Genomic DNA, 20,563 nt, shown 5'->3' on the forward strand with positions numbered 1-20,563 from the left:
TCATCATCCTCTCTTGACCCTTGAAAACTTCCTCCACACCAAACTCGAAACAAACTCATTAGGGGGTTAGTGCATAATCAAAAACTCACATGTTCAGAGGTGACACAATCATTCTTAACACTTCTGGACATTGCCCAAAGCTACTGGAAGTCAATGGAACAAAGAAATCTATCCCACATAGCAAAAGAGGCAATGCGAAATAAAAGGCAGAATCTGTCAAAACAGAACAGTCCGTAAAGACGAATTTTATTGAGGCACCAGACTTGTTCAAATGAAAATGCTAAAATTGAATGAAAGTTGCGTACATATCTGAGGATCACTCACGTAAATTGGCATAATTTTCTGAGTTACCTACAGAGAATTAGGCCCAGATTCGTGACAGCAAGAAATCTGTTTCTGCGCAGTAATCCAAATCTAGTATGAACCTTACTATCAAAGACTTTACTTGGCACAACAATGCACAAAACTAAGATAAGGAGAGGTTGCTACAGTAGTAACAACTTCCAAGACACAAATATAGAACAAAAGTACTGTAGCAAAATAAACACATGGGTTATCTCCCAAGAAGTTCTTTCTTTATAGCCATTAAGATGGGCTCAGCAAATTGAATGATGCACTCATAAAGATGAGAGTTGAAGAAAAAGAGAGCATCAAGAAGCAAATTAAAAACACATTTAAGACTAACATGCTTCCTATGAAAAGGAATCTTGTAAATAAACAAGTTCATGAAGAGCAAAGTGACAAGCATAGGAAGATAAAACAAGTGTAGTTTCAAAAATTTCAGCACATAGAGAGGTGTTTTAGTAACATAAAAATTTCTACAACCATATTTTCCCCTCTCATAATAACTTTCAGTAGCAACATGAGAAAACTCAACAATATAACTATCACATAAAGCATTCTTATCATGAGTCTCATGCATAAAATTATTACTCTCCACATAAGCATAGTCAATTTTATTAGTTGTAGTGGGAGCAAATTCAACAAAGTAGCTATCTTTATTATTCTCATCATCAAATATAGGAGGCATATTGTAATCATAATCAAATTTATCCTCCATAACAGGTGGCACCAAAAGAGTACTATCATCATAAATAGGAGGTAAAGTATCATCAAAGTAAATTTTCTCCTTAATGCTTGGGGGACTAAAAAGATCATGCTCATTAAAGCCAGCTTCCCCAAGCTTAGAATTTTCCATAGCATTAGCAACAATAGTGTTCAAAGTGTTCATACTAATATGTTCCATGGGTTTTTTAATTTTCGGATCAAACCATCCATGTCTTAACTCGGGAAATAGAATAAGAAGCTCATTGTTGTCCATTATGCCTTACTAGTGTAAACAAGAAACAAAAAGATGCAATTGTAGGATCTAAAGGAAATAGCTTCGAGCACACACACAATGGCGCCAGAAAAGTACTTAGTTACCTGGAACCGGAGTATGAGTGCCTTTTACCTTTCCTCCCCGGCAACGGCGCCAGAAAAGTGCTTGATGTCTACGGGTGCTTCTATTCTTGTTGACAGTGTTGGGCCTCCAAGAGCAGAGGTTTGTAGAACAGCAGCAAGTTTCCCTTAAGTGGATCACCCAAGGTTTATCGAACTCAGGGAGGAAGAGGTCAAAGATATCCCTCTCATGCAACCCTGCAACCACAAAGCAAGAAGTCTCTTGTGTCCCCAACACACCTAATAGGTGCACTAGTTCGGCGAAGAGATAGTGAAATACAGGTGGTATGAATAAATATGAGTAGTAGTAACGGCACCAGAAAAGTGCTTTGCTGCCCAAGACTGGCGTGTGGATGATGGTGGTAATATTGCGGACAGTACAGATGCAGTAGAACAGTAAACAAGTAGCGATAGCAGTATTTAGGAACAAGGCCTAGGGATCATACTTTCACTAGTGGACACTCTCAACATTGATCACATAACATAATAAATAAATAGATGCTAGACTCTACACCCTCTTGTTGGATGATGAACACCACTAACTGTGTAGGATTACACGAACCCTCAATGCCGGAGTTAACAAGCTCCACAATATTCGATGTTCAAATAACCTTAGAGTGCATGACAGATCAACATAACCAAACCAAGTACTAACATAGCATGCACACTGTCACCTTCACGCTACGAAAGGAGGCATAGATCACATCAATACCATCATAGCAATAGTTAACTTCATAATCTACAAGAGATCACAATCATAGCCTACGCCAAGTACTACACGATGCACACACTGTCACCATTACACCGTGCAGGAGGAATAAACTACTTTAATAACATCACTAGAGTAGCACACAGATAAATTGTGATACAAAACACATTGCAATCATAAAGAGATATAAATAAGCACTTCACTATGCCATTCATAACAGTGAATAAGTATTCTGTGAAATATAGCCTAAGAGACCCACACAGTGCACACACTGTCACCTTTACACACGTTGGACAAGGAGTCTCCGGAGATCACATAAGTAAAATCCACTTGACTAGCATAATGACATCTAGATTACAAGCATCATCATATGAATCTCAATCATGTAAGGCAGCTCATGAGATTATTGTATTGAAGTACATAGGGAGAGAGATGAACCACATAGCTACCGGTACAGCCCCGAGCCTCGATGGAGAACTACTCCCTCCTCATGGGAGACAACAGCGGTGATGAAGATGGCGGTGGTATCGATGGAGAAGCCTTCCGGGGGCACTTTCCCGTCCCGGCGGCGTGCCGGAACAGAGACTCCTGTCCCCCAGATCTTGGCTTCGCGATGGCGGCGGCTCTGGATGGTTTCTCGTACCGTGACTTTTTCGTATCGAAGATTTAGGTCAGGGACCTTTATATAGGCGAAGAGGCGGAGTCGGAGGGTCAACGAGGCGACGACACAACAGGGGGGCGCGGCCCCCCCTTGGCCGCGCCAGGGTGTCATCTGGTGGCCCTGTGGCCCCTCTCTGGCGACTCTCGGGTGTTCTGGAAGCTTCGTGTGATTCTAAGATGCTGGGCGTTGATTTCGTCCGATTCCGAGAATATTTCCTTACTAGGATTTCTAAAACCAAAAACAGCAGAAAACAGCAACTGGCCCTTCGGCATCTCGTCAATAGGTTAGTTCCGGAAAACGCATAAATATGACATAAAGTATGCATAAAACATGTAGATATCATCAATAATGTGGCATGGAACATAAGAAATTATCGATACGTCGGAGACGTATCACCTACCACCTTAATCTGATGTACTATTGCCGTCCTGAGAACATTAGGACAATTGATGGATGTGACCTCCTCTACTGTGAATTGAGGCGTTCTGTTCGGGACCGAATGACTCCAAACTATGCTCAGTATATTCAGCCGCTCATCAATAAGGTGGTGCCTTCTCCCAACAATAAGAAAGATCAACTGCTCAAGATGGAACCATTCAAGTTTCCTACTCAGGACAATAGACCTGAAATCCCATCAATGATGCCCTCTGAGCGCCGTTCCAAGGAAAGACATGACCCTGCAGCTAGCTCCAGCTACTCTAGGCGCCCCAAGCGCGGTGCCTCTCGCTTCTTGACCAGCCTGTGGCAGATGTGCAGGAATACCAATGATGTTGCTCATCAAAGTCTTGCCTTGAACCAGGGAGACCAAGAGGCACCAAAATGAGTTCATGGCTGCAAGAAATAACCCTGTTCCTCCTCCTAGACCTGAGATGGAGCCTGTGATTGCACCAACTTGGGAGATGCCTCCCATTGATGATGAGATGCTCCAGAACTTTGATTTCTCCATGTATGCTCATGGTGGTCTTCCCCCTAGATCTGCCCAGGACCCTGATACTGCTGGATATGAAGAAGAAAATGATGAACACAATTAAGAATATGATGAGGGTGATGATGATGAGGATGGTGATGGAGGCTCTCTACCCGCTGGGACAGAGTTCTACTGATGGGAGTGCTAGCATCCCTACTTTTTTCTTCGCCTTTTTGGTGTTCTGATGCCAAAGGGGGAGAAGAGAGTAGAGTCTAGGTTCACGGGGTTTCCTTGGTTGCACAAGCCATGCTTGATACTTTATTTGATTCTTATTTGGCTTGTGCTTATTTGCTTGCTTTTCATTTAAAGAACCATTTGCTACTTTGAATAATTCATGTATGGACAAGTACTTGTATGCTTAATCTCTATATTAGGATGATTATGATTTATGCTTATATATCTTGATATACACATGTCCATACCATGCTTGTTTCCTAAAGATATTGGGGGAGCTTCTCATATTCCTCAAATGGTGCACTTTGCATTCAAACGCAAATTCTCCAAGTGCACACATAATGGGGGAGCTGTCTTAATATCTTATATGGAATCAAGGTTTAAAGCTTATCATAATATCTATATGTGACTCTAGCTCGGTTTGTCATCGTATACCAAAAAGGGGGGATTGTAAGGGTAGTTTACCCTTATCCATTATTTTGGTAACAATGACACCGTGCTAGAGTATTTGGCTAATACATGTCTATAAGGTTAATCCCAGCTGGTATTAGCCAAAGAGGCCTAATGGTGTATCAATGAAACAAGAAGGTAAAGGGAGACCCCCCACTTCAACAACAATCAAAAAGGGCTCTTCAGCACCTGGACGGCCATAGGCCCGGTCAGACCAGCCCTGGCATCGGCCATCCCGGCGCCAACCGGCCCCTGGACTGGTGCCAGCCTGGGCCATGTTCCGTATGACATAGAACCCTCCCGGTCATGGCCTGGTCGCAGGCCTGGTTTGGACCGGCCTGGTCCGGTCATGATCCCGGTCGGAACGGGTGGTGGACCGGACGCCCCGGCGCCAACCGACTCCTGCGTTGGTGACATGTGGAGGCGTTACTGCACGACAATATCCTACCCCGGTTAAGGACCAATCCCAGCTCCGGTTTGAACCGGGCCGCCCGGCCTCTGGCCCGGTCTAACCGGCCCCTGCGCCGGACTGCCCGGTCCCAGGCCCGGTTGACCGGGTTCCTCGAAGAAAAAGCTGAGGTGTCAAGTTCCAATGGCCAGATTTCAAGTGACACTATAAAAAATCTCTTCTCCTACCTCTGAACAGTTAGGCACTACACTACAAGCTGTTCTTGAGCTCTCTCTCTCTCTCTCTCATACTCCATTGTTATAAACACCAAAAGCCTCAGATCTCTCTCCTCCTCCACCCAAACTCAAATCCCTCCGGGGAAAAGATAGAGGAGGACCCGATCTACCGTTCTACCAAGCCAAATCTTGTTTCCCATGTATTCGTCAAGATACTTGCTCTCTAGGGTTTCTTGGAAACCCTAGGTGGGCAAAAGAGGTCCGGAAGCATCCGGGCTGTGGATTTGCTCCTGACAAGATTGTGCAGGTTTGGAGGTTACCTCAAAGTCTACCACAAGTGAGTGAGCTATTCCTTCGTGGGATAGGCTCCGGAGAATAGGGTGAGCCTTTGTGGCGTTGGGGAATCCTTCATCGGACCTCCACCCCTCCAAATGTGACGTACCTTCTTGCAAAAAATGGAACACGGGAATAAACTCTCGTCTCCGCGTGCTATCGGTTATCTCTAACCGAACTCCTTACTTGTGATATAATTGCCTGTGAGAGTCTTCGTGCTCGAGTTACTAGTATCATCATATAGGTTGCCTCACCTAGTTTGCATTAGGATCACCTTTATATTCCGTAAAGCCTAATATTGCAAAGAAAGAATTAAAATTTGTAGAAACCTATTCACCCCCACTCTAGGTTTACCATCTCTGAACTTTCAACTTTCCTAAGTGTGATTTCTGGGAAGCTCCGCAGCCTAGATCGGCCTCCTTCACCTGGAGGAGCATCTATCATGGCATAAAACTTGTCAAGCTTGGAGTCCGATGGAGTGTGGGTGATGGACATACAATAAAGCTCAAATCTGACCATTGTATTTCGAACATGAGACCTGAGGTGTTGCGGTTCCATGCTCCGGTACCTGATGATGCGACGGTGTCTTTTCTGCTTTCAGATGATCACCGGTCGTGGTGTGTGGACACGGTTCGTGCATTTTTTGATGAGGAGGTAGCCAATGCGGTGTTGCATATTCCTATCAACAAAAGGGGCGGGAATGACTTCCTGTCCTGGCCTCTTACAAAGTATGGGACTACTCCGTTCGTTCTGCGTACCAGCTAGTAAGGATGGAGAGCTTCTTTCTTTCTCGACGTAAGGTAAGGGAGGTGCTCCCTCAATCTTGGAAGATGACGGGTCCCATTGGAAAAGGCTCTAGGCAATAAAGGTGCCAGGTAAAATGAAGATCAGCATGTGGCATTTTGCCCATGACTGCCTGCCGACAGGTTCCCAACTGGTTCGTCGACACATTCCTGCTAATGGCCTTTGTGGGACTTGTGGTAGGGAGGAGACAGTGGATCAGTGCCTATTGAATTGCCAGTTTGCCAAGGAAGTGTGGAGAGGGATTAAGGCAAAATTCGGTATCAACCTCGACCGCTAGTCCTTTGCTAACCCCAAAACGTGGCTCTTTGGTTTTCTGTCGAAGGCGACAGAGTTTCAGCGGATGGTTTTCGCTGTTAGTACCTGGCACCTATGGATTTATCGGAATGGGCTGAAAAACGGTGAATCATGTAGACGCCCCACAGTCTGGCCGAGCAATGTATTGCTTATGTCGAGATGCTCGAGATGCAGTTCTTCAAAACATCGCCTTCCACTAGGCGTGAGACCTCCAACTATGTCCCACGTTGGTCTCCGCCGCCAGAAGGAGTGGTTCAAATTTATACTGGTGCAGCTCTCTTCTCCCCTTCACATAAGATGGGTATTGGCGTTGTGATCCGGAGCCACCATCGAAAATGCTTGATGTCCTCTAGCGAGCTTTTGGAGGAGGTCACATCGCCGGAAATTGCTGAAGCGCTCGTTGTGCACCGTGCTTTAACCCTGGCTTGCAAGGAAGGTTTCGACAAGGTTATTGTGACATCGGATTGCCTCACCCTAGTCCTTCGGATCAATGACTCTGGGATTGATCGAAGTCAAGTTGGTGTGGTTGTTCAAGATATCAGGGCGCTCCCTTCAGAGTTTTCTCTTGTGTCTTTTATCCATGTTGTTCGTCAGTGTAACGTCGCGGCACATACTCTACTCGCTCTGCGAAGCGGTTTGTTTTTTTCATTTCAAGGAAGCACTAGATGACCACACCCACTAGGCCTAGAAAGCACCAGATGACTTCAATAACCGAGTTTGGCCCGACCCAGCAGTCCTAGAAAGAGCGAGAAAGCAACAGAAGATACTCGTTTGCAGCAGCAGGCCCGATTCCAGCCCAGCCATCCAGCAGATCGGTTCCAGAACTTCCTCTTTGCAGATTCCAGTGCATTCCAGAACCGACGAGCACGCTCCGGACCTTCGTCCCACCGGCGCCCACCGTCGCTGTATAAATTCTCGCCTCTCCCCGTCGCCACGGCCCAGACCGAAGCAATCGAAAGCGCCTTGTCGAGCAGAGTACACAGCTACCACACACATCACACACACATCCGAAGGCTCTCCCAATCTCGCCGGAATCCAGCAACCATGTCGCTGATCCGCCGCAGCAATGTGTTCGACCCCTTCTCCCTCGACCTCTTCGACCCCTTCGACGGCTTCCCCTTCGGCTCCGGCAGCAGCAGCAGCGGCGGGGGCAGCCTCTTCCCCTCGTTCCCGCGCACCTCCTCCGAGACCGTGGCCTTCGCCGGCGCGCGCATCGACTGGAAGGAGACGCCCGAGGCGCACGTGTTCAAGGCGGACGTGCCCGGGCTGAAGAAGGAGGATGTCAAGGTGGAGGTGGAGGACGGCAACGTGCTGCAGATCAGCGGCGAGAGGAACAAGGAGCAGGAGGAGAAGACGGACACCTGGCACCGCGTGGAGCGCAGCTGCGGCAGGTTCCTGCGCCGGTTCAGGCTGCCCGAGAACGCCAGGGCTGAGCAGATCAAGGCGTCCATGGAGAACGGCGTGCTCACCGTCACTGTGCCCAAGGAGGAGGCCAAGAAGCCCGAGGTCAAGTCCGTCCAGATCTCCGGTTAGGCTGATGTGAAGCTAGATGTTCAGTTCGCTGCTTGGATGGACGCGTTGAGTCGTTCCTGTTCCTGTAATGAGTGGATTTGGGTTTGTGTCGACTGTCGAATGTGTTAGAGTCGTTCCTCTTCCTGTAAGGCAAGCATCGAGTCTGAAGTAATGTGTCAGTTGTTCCTGTTTCTGTAGTGTTGTAATTATCTTCTGTGCTGATTAAGCTTGATCTTACGAATGAGTCATCGTCCTCTTTTAGCTTAAGAGTTCTCCACTTTGGTTTCTGACTCCCTGTTGAACTTCTATACATTTCCTGTCTCCATCATGCCATTCCAGCGCGTTCACAGCACGGGAACTCTGTTCTAGCGTGGCATCCAACTTTTAGAAATTAGAACTCTGCCATCAAATTGCCGATACACTGCGCGAATCTGTTCTGTGGGCTTTTCCAGAATTCTAATACTCCGTACTACGTGCTAGAAAAGAAATGTGGCTATATGGCAGCAAGTTCAGAGTTTCTTTCGATATAGATATATGTACTGAAATCTCGCCAGGTGTTTATGCTAGTACTGAATTTGGATGGCCCTAATATAACACATGAGTTCTGATCTCTGAACCGAAGTTTCTGTACATGCCAAACACTTTGTGGTCAGAATATTGTGACGAAATCAGTGAGCCAAAATAAAACAAAATCGAAATATTTGTGTGACAAGTGTACACTAAGGGCATCTCCAATAGGCGACACTGAGCGACCGTTTACGTCTGCCGGGTCGAAAAATGGTCTGGTACCACCTCCAGCAGGCAGACGATGACCGGATCCTCGGCGGCACGCAAACCTGGCCCAAATATGCGTCTCGGGTGCGCCTCTGCGGACACTGCATGGACACGCAAAGTGTCTGCTTGCACCTGGCGGATGTTTCATCGGGCACGCATGCAGTGACCCAATGTCGATGCTTCTTCTCAGCGGCGCCAGTACTGATGCCGATGCGTCGCTTCGGCAGTCTGCGGCCGCGTAAATGGTGATGCCTCGCGTTGCGGGTGACCGTCGCTGTAATGTCCCAAGTTTAGTGACGATCGAGGGGTAGAATTTAGAAAGAGATGTGCATTGCATCGTAAAATCTGGGGAAATTTCGTGCTTTTAAAAGAAAACTGCATCGAAGGGGGAAAAGTTTCTCTCTCGACACCTTACAGGGTTAGGGTTCCGAGAGTGCGATTAACTTGGACCTCAATGAACTCAATTAGGGTTTTCGAGAAGAGAGGGGAACATGGCATCTCAACTTAAGTTGCATGGTTGAATTCAAACAAGTTGTGTTTGAATTTCAAATTCAAACATCAATTGAATATAACATAATTCAAATTTGAGATAATTCATTAATTAAATAGATAATCAAGTATATAAAATAATACCACACATATTTAAAGCTCATTAAGGAAAACTTGAGCTTTATTGATAATCACATAAAATACATTGTCAATTTACAATATCCCAAATTGCATTATGAATATTACAACACTTTACAGAAATTACAAGAAATGAAAAGAAAAATGAAAATTACAAAGATGTTCAAATAACTAAACTATTAGCTAGATTTCTTCATGAATTCTTGATCATCAAAATGATGAAGATCATCTTGACCATCTTCTGTAGCCCTGGAAAATAAAATAACAATACAAAAAAACCCATTATGCCAAATGGCATTGCCTCTTGGCAGGTTAGCAAAAGAAACTAAAAATTGAGAGATAATCTCAAGTCTGCCGAGGGAACCAGGACAGGACCCAAGTCCCAACTTGTGAGCACACATGCAGCTCACAAGGAGAGTTGCATGCTCTCCACACACACACAGCCAGGGGAGGAGAACCCAGCACAGGCCTTGCTGTCGATCAAAGGAGTGAAGAGAGGGGCAGTATAAATACTTTTCACAGCAAACCCTAGCAGCTCCATCGACAGAAGCTTCACCAGTGTAAGAACACAAGAACAGGAAGAACCAGGGTAAATGGGACATAACGTTAGGAGTCAAATAGGATTAGTAAAGAATTCTCTTAAAATATGGTGTATATTCACTTGAGAATAAAACAATCATATCTTTTAGTGTGATAATTCTTTATTATCACTATTATGATGCATCATTACTAATGTTATACTCTTTCTTATCTACAGCCAACTATGGCAAGTTCACGTTCCGGACGTAACGTGAAAGTGAAGGAATCAACTCTGAACGATTATGACGGAGGACTCGCTGACATTCTCCGTGCAATGTTACTCAAATTTGGGTGTGATCCCCAAATCCGAGTAATGAAATACATGTACTACGATGGTACAGTATTGGCGAAGTGTAGGGTAGCATTACAACTACCAGAATCCCTAGGAATGAGTGCAGTGATGCCAGCAGGAGAGGCTAGGACCATAATGAAAGCCATCACAGATATTCGGGAACATAAGACCAAGGAGCTTATTGGTTCCGAATTCGCACATATTCCACATATGGAGGAGGAAGATGATCCTATGTTGAACCACTTTAAGTTCGCAAAGAGAAAACCTGTAGAAGCCGCTAAGTACATGGATAACTGCCGAAACCTACTGACATTGTTCTTTCAGTTGAACCGACACCTGTCGGGTGCAATTGATACAATGTTGGATGAATTCACTGAGCCCAAGGAGGAGATAAAAGGAAAGGAGCCGATGGGAAGTGAGGTCCGTACACCAGTTTATTCACCTGGTGATTTTATTAGTATGGACGTTCCAGAACCACAAACCACACCTATTACACCTAGGTACTTTCCTAGTAGCTCGCAAGGAGGATATGAAGGCGGAGAGGAATCTGGGAACCACCAGCGTTCCGAGACTCCTATTGAGAACTCCACAGGTTGGCGTTGGGGATCATTCATGGGGACCTATAGTGATTCAGTTAGATGTAATCCTGAGATTGATGATGACGCCACAAACCAGTTTCAGAACCATCAGTATAGTAGGGGAGATTATGAGGAGTATCCGATACTAATCGAGTCGTACATAGATGGTGGGAATGCCTACGGCGGAGTCACAGGGGGTACACCCCAGGGGAGGATTATGCTTCATTAAATAATCATTTCATGAACACAGATTTCTCCCTGGGATCATCCTCTGATTCTGATTACCAGCCGACTGGGAGACCCTATGTTCCAGATTCTATCAGGAGGACTACTCGTTCGACCGGATGGAAGCCTGGGATGTACCGGGAATGAAGCCACGACTAGAGACCACCACGGGAGGCGAGACTACAATACGGTTGTACCACATGTATTGTAGTATGTAATATTTGTATAATTTCTAATTATACTTCAATAAGTGAGTTTGCATACTCACACTACTACTGAGTATTGTAATAAACCACTTAAGTATGTATATACATGGTATATGTTTCGTATGATTTGGATTTGCTTCTTGATTTTCATTGCGTGACTAGTTCTGTGCATAAAGTTGAGCTTAGAAAACTTGCGCATGGAGTAACTATGAGTACCACTTTGTGTTACAGAACTAGGGGAAGATGTCGGGAACGTTAGGTGACGAGAGTGAAGCACAACGCCTCGAGCGCGAGGCAAAGCAGAAGGAGGAGGCGGATGAAGCCGCCAGAAATCAGTTACCACCACCACCCATGAAACAGCAGAACTTCTTCCGATACATGCAAATGTTGGAGGAAAGACAACGTTTGACGATGGAGCAGCAGAATAAATTCTTTCAAGAGTTGCTGCAATAGAACCGGGTAGAAAGGCCAGAGAACCCGGGCGTTACTTTGTCAGATTTCCAGAACACCAAGCCAATCTTATTCGCCTACGCGCCTGAACCTATGGACGCGGAGGATTGGTTGATGGATACCTGATACGTCTCAAACATATCTATAATTTCTTATGTTCCATGATAGTTTTATGACAATACTCACATGTTTTATATACACTTTATATCGTTTTTATGCATTTTCCGGAACTAACCTATTAACAAGATGTCGAAGTGCCAGTTCCTGTTTTCTGATGTTTTTGGTTTCAGAAATCTTACACAGGAAATATTCTCGGAATTGGACAAAACAAAAGGCCACGTTCCTATTTTTCCAGAGGCTTCACGGAGTCCGAAGGAGAGACGAAGGGGGGCCAAGGGGGCCCCACACCATACCTGGGCGCGGCTTACCTCTTTGCCGCGCCACCAGGTGGGGAGCCCACCTCGGGACTCCACCGACATCGCCCCTTCGCCTATATATGCTCCCAGATGCGAAAACCCTAAGACAACAGACGATATTCCACGAAGAGTTCCGTAGCCGCCTGATATCCCACAAGTATAGGGGATAGCAACAGTCTTCGAGGGAAGTAAAACCCAAATTTATTGATTCGACACAAGGGGAGGTAAAGAATACTTATAAGTCTTAACAACTGAGTTGTCAATTCAGCTGCACCTGGAAAAGCTCTAGCAACAGGGGTGATGTGAAAGCAACAGTAATATGAGAGCAATAGTAATAGTAACACAGCAGCAGTAACACAGGAGCAATGGCACCGAAAAATAGTTGATACTACTTCCAATGACATATAGAACGAGTATATGATGATGAGAGATGGACCGGGGTTCCCAACGATCTACACTAGTGGTAACTCTCCAATAACAAGTGACAAGTGTTGGGTGAACAAATTACAGTTGGGCAATTGACAGGATTGAAATAGCATTAAGACAGAACATCAAGATTATTAATTATGTAGGCATGTTTTCCATATATAGTCATACGTGCTCGCAATGAGAAACTTGCATGACATCTTTTGTCCTATCAACCGGTGGCAGCTGGGCCTCAAGGGAATCTACTGGCTATTAAGGTACTCCTTTTAATAGAGCACCGGAGCAAAGCATTAACACTTGGTGAAAACATGTGATCCTTGATACGCGTACAGCACGCGTCCGTTGGGAACCCCAAGAGGAAGGTGTGATGCGTACAACGGCAAGTTTTCCCTCAGTATGAAACCAAGGTTTATCGAACCAGTAGGAGCCAAGAAGCACGTTGAAGGTTGATGGCGGCGAGATGTAGTGCGGCGCAACACCAGGGATTCCGGCGCCAACGTGGAACCTGCACAACACAAACCAAGTACTTTGTCCCAATGAAACAGTGAGGTTGTCAATCTCACCGGCTTGCTGTAACAAAGGATTAGATGTATAGTTTGGATGATGATTGTTTGCAGAGAACAGTAGAACAATTGCAGTAGATTGTATTTCAGATGTAAAGAATTGGACCGGGGTCCACAGTTCACTAGAGGTGTCTCTCCCATAAGATAAATAGCATGTTGGGTGAACAAATTACAGTTGGGCAATTGACAAATAGAGAGGGCATGACCATGCACATACATATTATGATGAGTATTGTGAGATTTAATTGGGTATTACGACAAAGTACATAGACCGCTATCCAGCATGCATCTATGCCTAAAAAGTCCACCTTCAGGTTATCATCCGAACCCCTTCCAGTATTAAGTTGAAAACAACAGACAATTGCATTAAGTATGGTGCGTAATGTAATCAATAACTACATCCTCGGACATAGCATCAATGTTTTATCTCTAGTGGCAACAGTACATCCATAACCTTAGAGGTTTCTGTCACTCCCCCAGATTCACGGAGACATGAACCCACTATCGAGCATAAATACTCCCTCTTGGAGTTAAGAGTAAAAACTTGGCCAGAGCCTCTACTAATAACGGAGAGCATGCAAGATCATAAACAACACATAGATATAAATTGATAATCAACATAACATAGTATTCTCTATCCATCGGATCCCAACAAACACAACATATAGCATTACAGATAGATGATCTTGATCATGTTAGGCAGCTCACAAGATCCGACAATGAAGCATAATGAGGAGAAGACAACCATCTAGCTACTGCTATGGACCCATAGTCCAGGGGTGAACTACTCACTCATCACTCCGGAGGCGACCATGGCGGTGTAGAGTCCTCCGGGAGATGGATCCCCTCTCCGGCAGGGTGCCGGAGGCGATCTCCTGAATCCCCCGAGATGGGATTGGCGGCGGCGGCGTCTCTGGAAGGTTTTCCGTATCGTGGCTCTCGGTACTGGGGGTTTCGCGACGAAGGCTATTTGTAGGCGGAAGGGCAGGTCAAGGGGCGTCACGAGGGGCCCAGGAGACAGGCCGGCGCGGCCAAGGCTTGGGCCGCGCCGCCCTACCTCCTGGCCGCCTCGTGGCCCCACTTCGTTGACTCTTCGGTCTTCTGGAAGCTTCGTGTGAAAATAGGCCCCTGGGCGTTGATTTCGTCCAATTCCGAGAATATTTCCTTACTAGGATTTCTGAAACCAAAAACAGCAGAAAACAGCAAGTGGCTCTTCGGCATCTTGTTAATAGGTTAGTGCCGGAAAATGCATAAATATGATGTAAAGTATGCATAAAACATGTAGATATTATCAATAATGTGGCATGGAACATAAGAAATTATCGATACGTCGGAGACGTATCAGCATCCCCAAGCTTAGTTTCTGCTCGTCCCGAGCAGGTAAACGATAACAACGATAATTTCTGGAGTGACATGCCATCATAACCTTGATCATACTATTGTAAAGCATATGAGCTGAGATCAAATCATTCAAAGCAAGTATCTATATTGATATAAGAGATGATAATGCAAGAGTTAGACAAGCTAGAAGTTTTCATGAACTATTGCTTTAAAGACATGCAACCATACAAAGTTCATTAAGGATGTATTAAGTATTCAGCATAGAAGTTCTATCCTTCATTCCAAGCATCAAGTAAATTTTCACAACATAAGAAGGATTCAGTCAAGTAAACATAAACATGAACGTCATGAATCAACTGTTTCGAAGTCTACTCAACCGGTGAGCGCAAGCATTTGGTATTAGCACCAGGATGTTATGGCATAAAGAACGTTAATGGGGGTTTGGAAGGCCAAATGGAAGAAAGGCTTGCAAAGCTGTAAATGACCATTAGACAAGAGGAAGCCTTATGATCGAAGCTATGCAAGGAGTAGTGATTGCCATGCAACGGATGCACATAGAGCTATATGTGTATGAAAGCTCTCCAATGGAACTAGTGGGGGTGCATCCAACTTGGTTGCTCACGAAGACCTAGAGCACTTTTGAGGAGGCTCATCATTGGAATATACAACCCAAGTTCTATAGTGTAAATTCCCCACATAGTTATACTAGTAAAACATGAAAACTCTCTCATATGAATGTAGGTGCTAAACATGAGCACAAATGATGACTATGAATAACGCGGGTGCTAAAACATGAGCACAAGTGTGGATAAAAGATAGTAATGCTGCCCCCTTTTTCTTTATTCTCCTTTTTTTCTCTTCTCTTTTTTTTCTCTTTTTTTTCTTTCTTTTCATTTTTTTTCTTTCTCTTTTTTTCTTTTTGATGGCCTCCACGGCTCTTTTCATTTTTAGGGGCAACATCCTAATATGACAACACACTTTTTGGTACAAATAACTCATAATGAATGAAACATGATGTATGAAACTGTATGCCTCTGCCAGTGTAGCAGGATGTGCAATGATCTAGCGTAACATGGGTAAACCACACATCAGCTGTATATGATCATGCAAAGCAATATATAAATAATAAGTGACAACATGGCATGTAATGTAAAAATGGATGTTGCATGGCAATATATCTCAGAACAGCTATGGAAATGCTGTGGTAGGTAGGTATGGTGGCTGTTTTGAGGAGATGTATGGGCTTATGTGTAGGAGAACAAGAGAAAGTTCTCCCACGGGTTTGGATGTACCGGCGAAGTATGCACAATTCTCAATGTGAGCAAAAGGCAATGCACAAGATCGAAGAGGCTAGCAAATTTGGATGGTGGAAGTGCCAAAAACCGTAGCTTAACATTAGTCAAAAAGAACTCACAAGCTTATTGCAAACAACTAGCAGGTTCATCATTAAGAGCATGATTAAAATTTACTCCAAGGAGGGCCGTTCACGGTGGTACAAGTACCCCGCTAGCTCCCTCAACCTTCAGCACAACTTAGTTATTACGATGAACTCTCAGACATGGAAAGCTATCAAGTCCAACTACGCCTTCAACTATTTAAATAGAGTTTGTAGTATGGCACAAGCTTAAAGACAACAATCCACTACTAATTTTAACTTATTTATCCAGCAAGCCTTACCATCTAAATACCTCAAAACATTTGCAAAGTATCAAGTTATCAAAGCTCAATGTTCTACAAGTATTTTATTATACACTACCACATGCAACATTTCCCGTTTCCAACCATACAACAATTTAACGAAGAAGAAACTTCGCCATGAATACTATGAGTAAAGCCTAAGGACATACTTGTCCATATGCAACAGCGGAGCATGTCTCTCTCCCACACAATGAATGCTAGGATCCATTTTATTCAAACAAAACAAAAACAAAAACAAACCGACGCTCCAAGCAAAGCACATAAGATGTGACGGAATAAAAATATAGTTTCACTAGAGGAACCTGATAATGTTGTCGATGAAGAAGGGGATGCCTTGGGCATCCCCAAGCTTAGACGCTTGAGTCTTCTTGATATATGCAGGGGTGAACCACCGGGGCATCCCCAAGCTTAGAGCTTTCACTCTCCTTGATCATGTTGTATCATCTCCCTCTCTTGATCCTTGAAAACTTCCTCCACACCAAACTCAAAACAACTCATTAGAGAGTTAGTGCACAATCAAAATATACATGTTCAGAGGTGACGTAATCATTCTTAACACTTCTGGACATTGCACAAAGCTACTGAAAGTCAATGGAATCGAAATATCCATCGAACATATCAAAACAGGCAATGCGAAATAAAAGGCAGAATCTGTCAAAACAGAACAGTTCGTAAAGACGAATTTTATTGAGGCACCAGACTTGCTCAAATGAAAATGCTCAAATTGAATGAAAGTTGTGTACATATCTGAGGATCACTCACGTAAATTGGCATAATTTTCTGAGTTACCTATAGATAATTTTGCCCAGATTCGTGACAGCAAAGAAATCTGTTTCTGCGCAGTAATCCAAATCTAGTATGAACCTTACTATCAACGACTTTACTTGGCACAAAAATGCACAAAACTAAGATAAGGAGAGGTTGCTACAGTAGTAAACAACTTCCAAGACACAAAATAAAATAAAAGTACTGTAGTAAAAATATGGGTTGTCTCCCATAAGCGCTTTTCTTTAACGCCTTTCAGCTAGGCGCAGAAAGTGTGTATCAAGTGTTATCAAACGATGGAGCATCTACAGCGGGGTGTGGAGTTTTCTCAACTATGCATTGTATCTTATCTATGTAAGTTTCAGAGGCTCCCTTTTCATTACCCTTAGGCTTGCTACTCTCATCAAACAAATCTTCAGGAACAATCCAATCAAAATTCTTTTCTAGTGCCTCGCACATTTCCAAGAGTTTGCAAGGTATTGATGTTTTAATATCCCCCTCATAATTAACTTCATTAGTGTACTTTTGTCTATCTTTTTCCATCTTCTCAAGGGTACTGGCAAAGTTGGTATAGGAGCCTAGCATATTATATTTAGTGAAGACTTTTCTAGCTTCTCTTGCTATTCCCCCAAATTCTTTAAGAAGGGTTTCTAATACAAAATCTTTCTTTTCTCCTTCTTCCATATCACTGAGTGTAAGGAACATATGTTGAAGTACAGGATTAAGATTAACAAATCTAGCTTCTAACGCGTGTACTAAAGAAGCAACAGCAATTTCATAAGTAGGAGCAAGTTCTACCAGGTGTCTATCTTCAAAATCCTCAACCGTACTAATATGAGTGAAAAAAAATTCTATATTATTTTTCCCAAGGATAGACCCTCGGCCTACCGGTACATCTTTAAGAACAAACTTAGGAGGAAACATGATGAAATAAGTAAAGTAAATGCAAGTAACTAATTTTTTTGTGTTTTTAATATAGCAAACAAGATAGCAAGTAAAGTAAAACTAGCAACTAATTTTTTTGTATTTTGATTTAGTGCAGCAAACAAAGTAGTAAATAAAGTAAAGCAAGACAAAAACAAAGTAAAGAGATTGGGATGTGGAGACTCCCCTTGCAGCGTGTCTTGATCTCCCCGGCAACGGCACCAGAAAAAGAGCTTGATACGCGTACAGCACGCGTCCGTTGGGAACCCCAAGAGGAAGGTGTGATGCGTACAGCGGCAAGTTTTCCCTCAGTATGAAACCAAGGTTTATCGAACCAGTAGGAGCCAAGAAGCACGTTGAAGGTTGATGGCGGCGAGATGTAGTGCGACGCAACACCAGGGATTCCGGCGCCAACGTGGAACCTGCACAACACAAACCAAGTACTTTGTCCCAACGAAACAGTGAGGTTGTCAATCTCACCGGCTTGCTGTAACAAAGGATTAGATGTATAGTGTGGATGATGATTGTTTGCAGAGAACAGTAGAACAATTGCAGTAGATTGTATTTCAGATGTAAAGAATTGGACCGGGGTCCACAGTTCACTAGAGGTGTCTCTCCCATAAGATAAATAGCATGTTGGATGAACAAATTACAGTTGGGCAATTGACAAATAGAGAGGGCATGACCATGCACATACATATTATGATGAGTATTGTGAGATTTAATTGGGCATTACGACAAAGTACATAGACCGCTATCCAGCATGCATCTATGCCTAAAAAGTCCACCTTCAGGTTATCATCCGAACCCCTTCCAGTATTAAGTTGAAAACAACAGACAATTGCATTAAGTATGGTGCGTAATGTAATCAATAACTACATCCTCGGACATAGCATCAATGTTTTATCCCTAGTGGCAACAGTACATCCATAACCTTAGAGGTTTCTGTCACTCCCTGCATTCACGGAGACATGAACCCACTATCGAGCATAAATACTCCCTCTTGGAGTTAAGAGTAAAAACTTGGCCAGAGCCTCTACTAATAACGGAGAGCATGCAAGATCATAAACAACACATAGATATAAATTGATAATCAACATAACATAGTATTCTCTATCCATCGGATCCCAACAAACACAACATATAGCATTACAGATAGATGATCTTGATCATGTTAGGCAGCTCACAAGATCCGACAATGAAGCATAATGAGGAGAAGACAACCATCTAGCTACTGCTATGGACCCATAGTCCAGGGGTGAACTACTCACTCATCACTCCGGAGGCGACCATGGCGGTGTAGAGTCCTCCGGGAGATGGATCCCCTCTCCGGCAGGGTGCCGGAGGCGATCTCCTGAATCCCCCGAGATGGGATTGGCGGCGGCGGCGTCTCTGGAAGGTTTTCCGTATCGTGGCTCTCGATGCTTTGGGGTTTCGCGACGAAGGCTATTTGTAGGCGGAAGGGCAGGTCAAGGGGCGTCACGAGGGGCCCAGGAGACAGGCCGGCGCGGCCAAGGCTTGGGCCACGCCGCCCTACCTCCTGGCCGCCTCGTGGCCCCACTTCGTTGACTCTTCGGTCTTCTGGAAGCTTCGTGTGAAAATAGGCCCCTGGGCGTTGATTTCGTCCAATTCCGAGAATATTTCCCTACTAGGATTTCTGAAACCAAAAACAGCAGAAAACAGCAACTGGCTCTTCGGCATCTTGTTAATAGGTTAGTGCCGGAAAATGCATAAATATGATGTAAAGTATGCATAAAACATGTAGATATTATCAATAATGTGGCATGGAACATAAGAAATTATCGATACGTCGGAGACGTATCAATCCTCATATCACAGCCTTCCCCTCCGGTTGTCCCAATTTCTGTCACTTTGGGGCCTCGGGTTCCGGACAGCAATATGTGCAAACAACTTATAGATACAATCTAAGCAATAATTATAGAGCTTAAATCTAAGATCATGCCACTCGGGCCCTAGTGACAAGCATTAAGCATAACAAGATTGCAGCAACAATAACTTCACAAACCTTATAGATAGACTAATCATAATGTATCATCCATCGGATCCCAACAAACACAACACCGATTACATCAGATGGATCTCAATCATGTAAGGCAGCTCATGAGATCATTGTATTCAAGTACATGAGAGAGAGAGTACCAACTAGCTACTGCTAGAACCCGTAGTCCATGGGGGAACTACTCACGGAGCATGATGGAGGCGGTGGCGTCGATGGAGATGGCTTTCGGGGGCACTTCCCCGTCCCGGCAGGGTGCCGGAACAGAGACTTCTGTCCCCCGAATTGGAGTTTCGCGATGGCGGCGGCGCCCCTGGAGTCTTTCTGGAGTTTCGTCAATTCATATCGCGTTTTTAGGTCGAAAGGGGTATTATAGGCGAAGAGGCGGCGCAGGAGGGGCACCAGAGCGCCCTCCCCATAGGCCGGCGCGGCCAGGCCTGAGCCCGCGCGGCCCTATGGTGTGGGGGGCCCAGGCCTCCTCTCTGACTCCCCTTCGGTGTCCTGGTCCGTCTCGGTGAATTATGATGTTTTGTCTTCGTTTCGTCGAATTCCGAGAATATTGCCTGAACATCCTTTCTGGAACCAAAAACAGCAGAAAATAGGAACTGACACTTCGGCATCTTGTTAATAGGTTAGTTCCGGAAAATGCATGAAATCATTATAAAGTGCGAGCAAAACATGTAGGTAATGTCATAAAACAAGCATGGAACATCA

At 44.5% G+C, this 20,563-nt stretch overlaps 1 protein-coding gene across 1 annotated transcript; it reads left to right on the plus strand.

The window, feature by feature from the left end:
* Positions 1-7,302: 7,302 nt before the first annotated feature.
* On the plus strand, positions 7,303-8,165 carry LOC127296076 (17.9 kDa class I heat shock protein-like). The gene has a single exon (XM_051326108.2). The coding sequence runs from the start codon at positions 7,501-7,503 to the stop codon at positions 7,987-7,989; it is 489 nt and encodes a 162-aa protein (XP_051182068.1). The 5' UTR covers positions 7,303-7,500; the 3' UTR covers positions 7,990-8,165.
* Positions 8,166-20,563: the final 12,398 nt, after the last annotated feature.

The sequence above is a fragment of the Lolium perenne genome, chromosome 4 (assembly GCF_019359855.2).
Source record: "Lolium perenne isolate Kyuss_39 chromosome 4, Kyuss_2.0, whole genome shotgun sequence".
Classification (NCBI taxonomy): Eukaryota; Viridiplantae; Streptophyta; class Magnoliopsida; order Poales; family Poaceae; genus Lolium; species Lolium perenne.

Coding starts and splice junctions, on each gene's coding strand:
- LOC127296076 (XM_051326108.2), top strand. CDS start 7,501: ATGTCGCTGATCCGCCGCAGCAATGTGTTCGACCCCTTCTCCCTCGAC.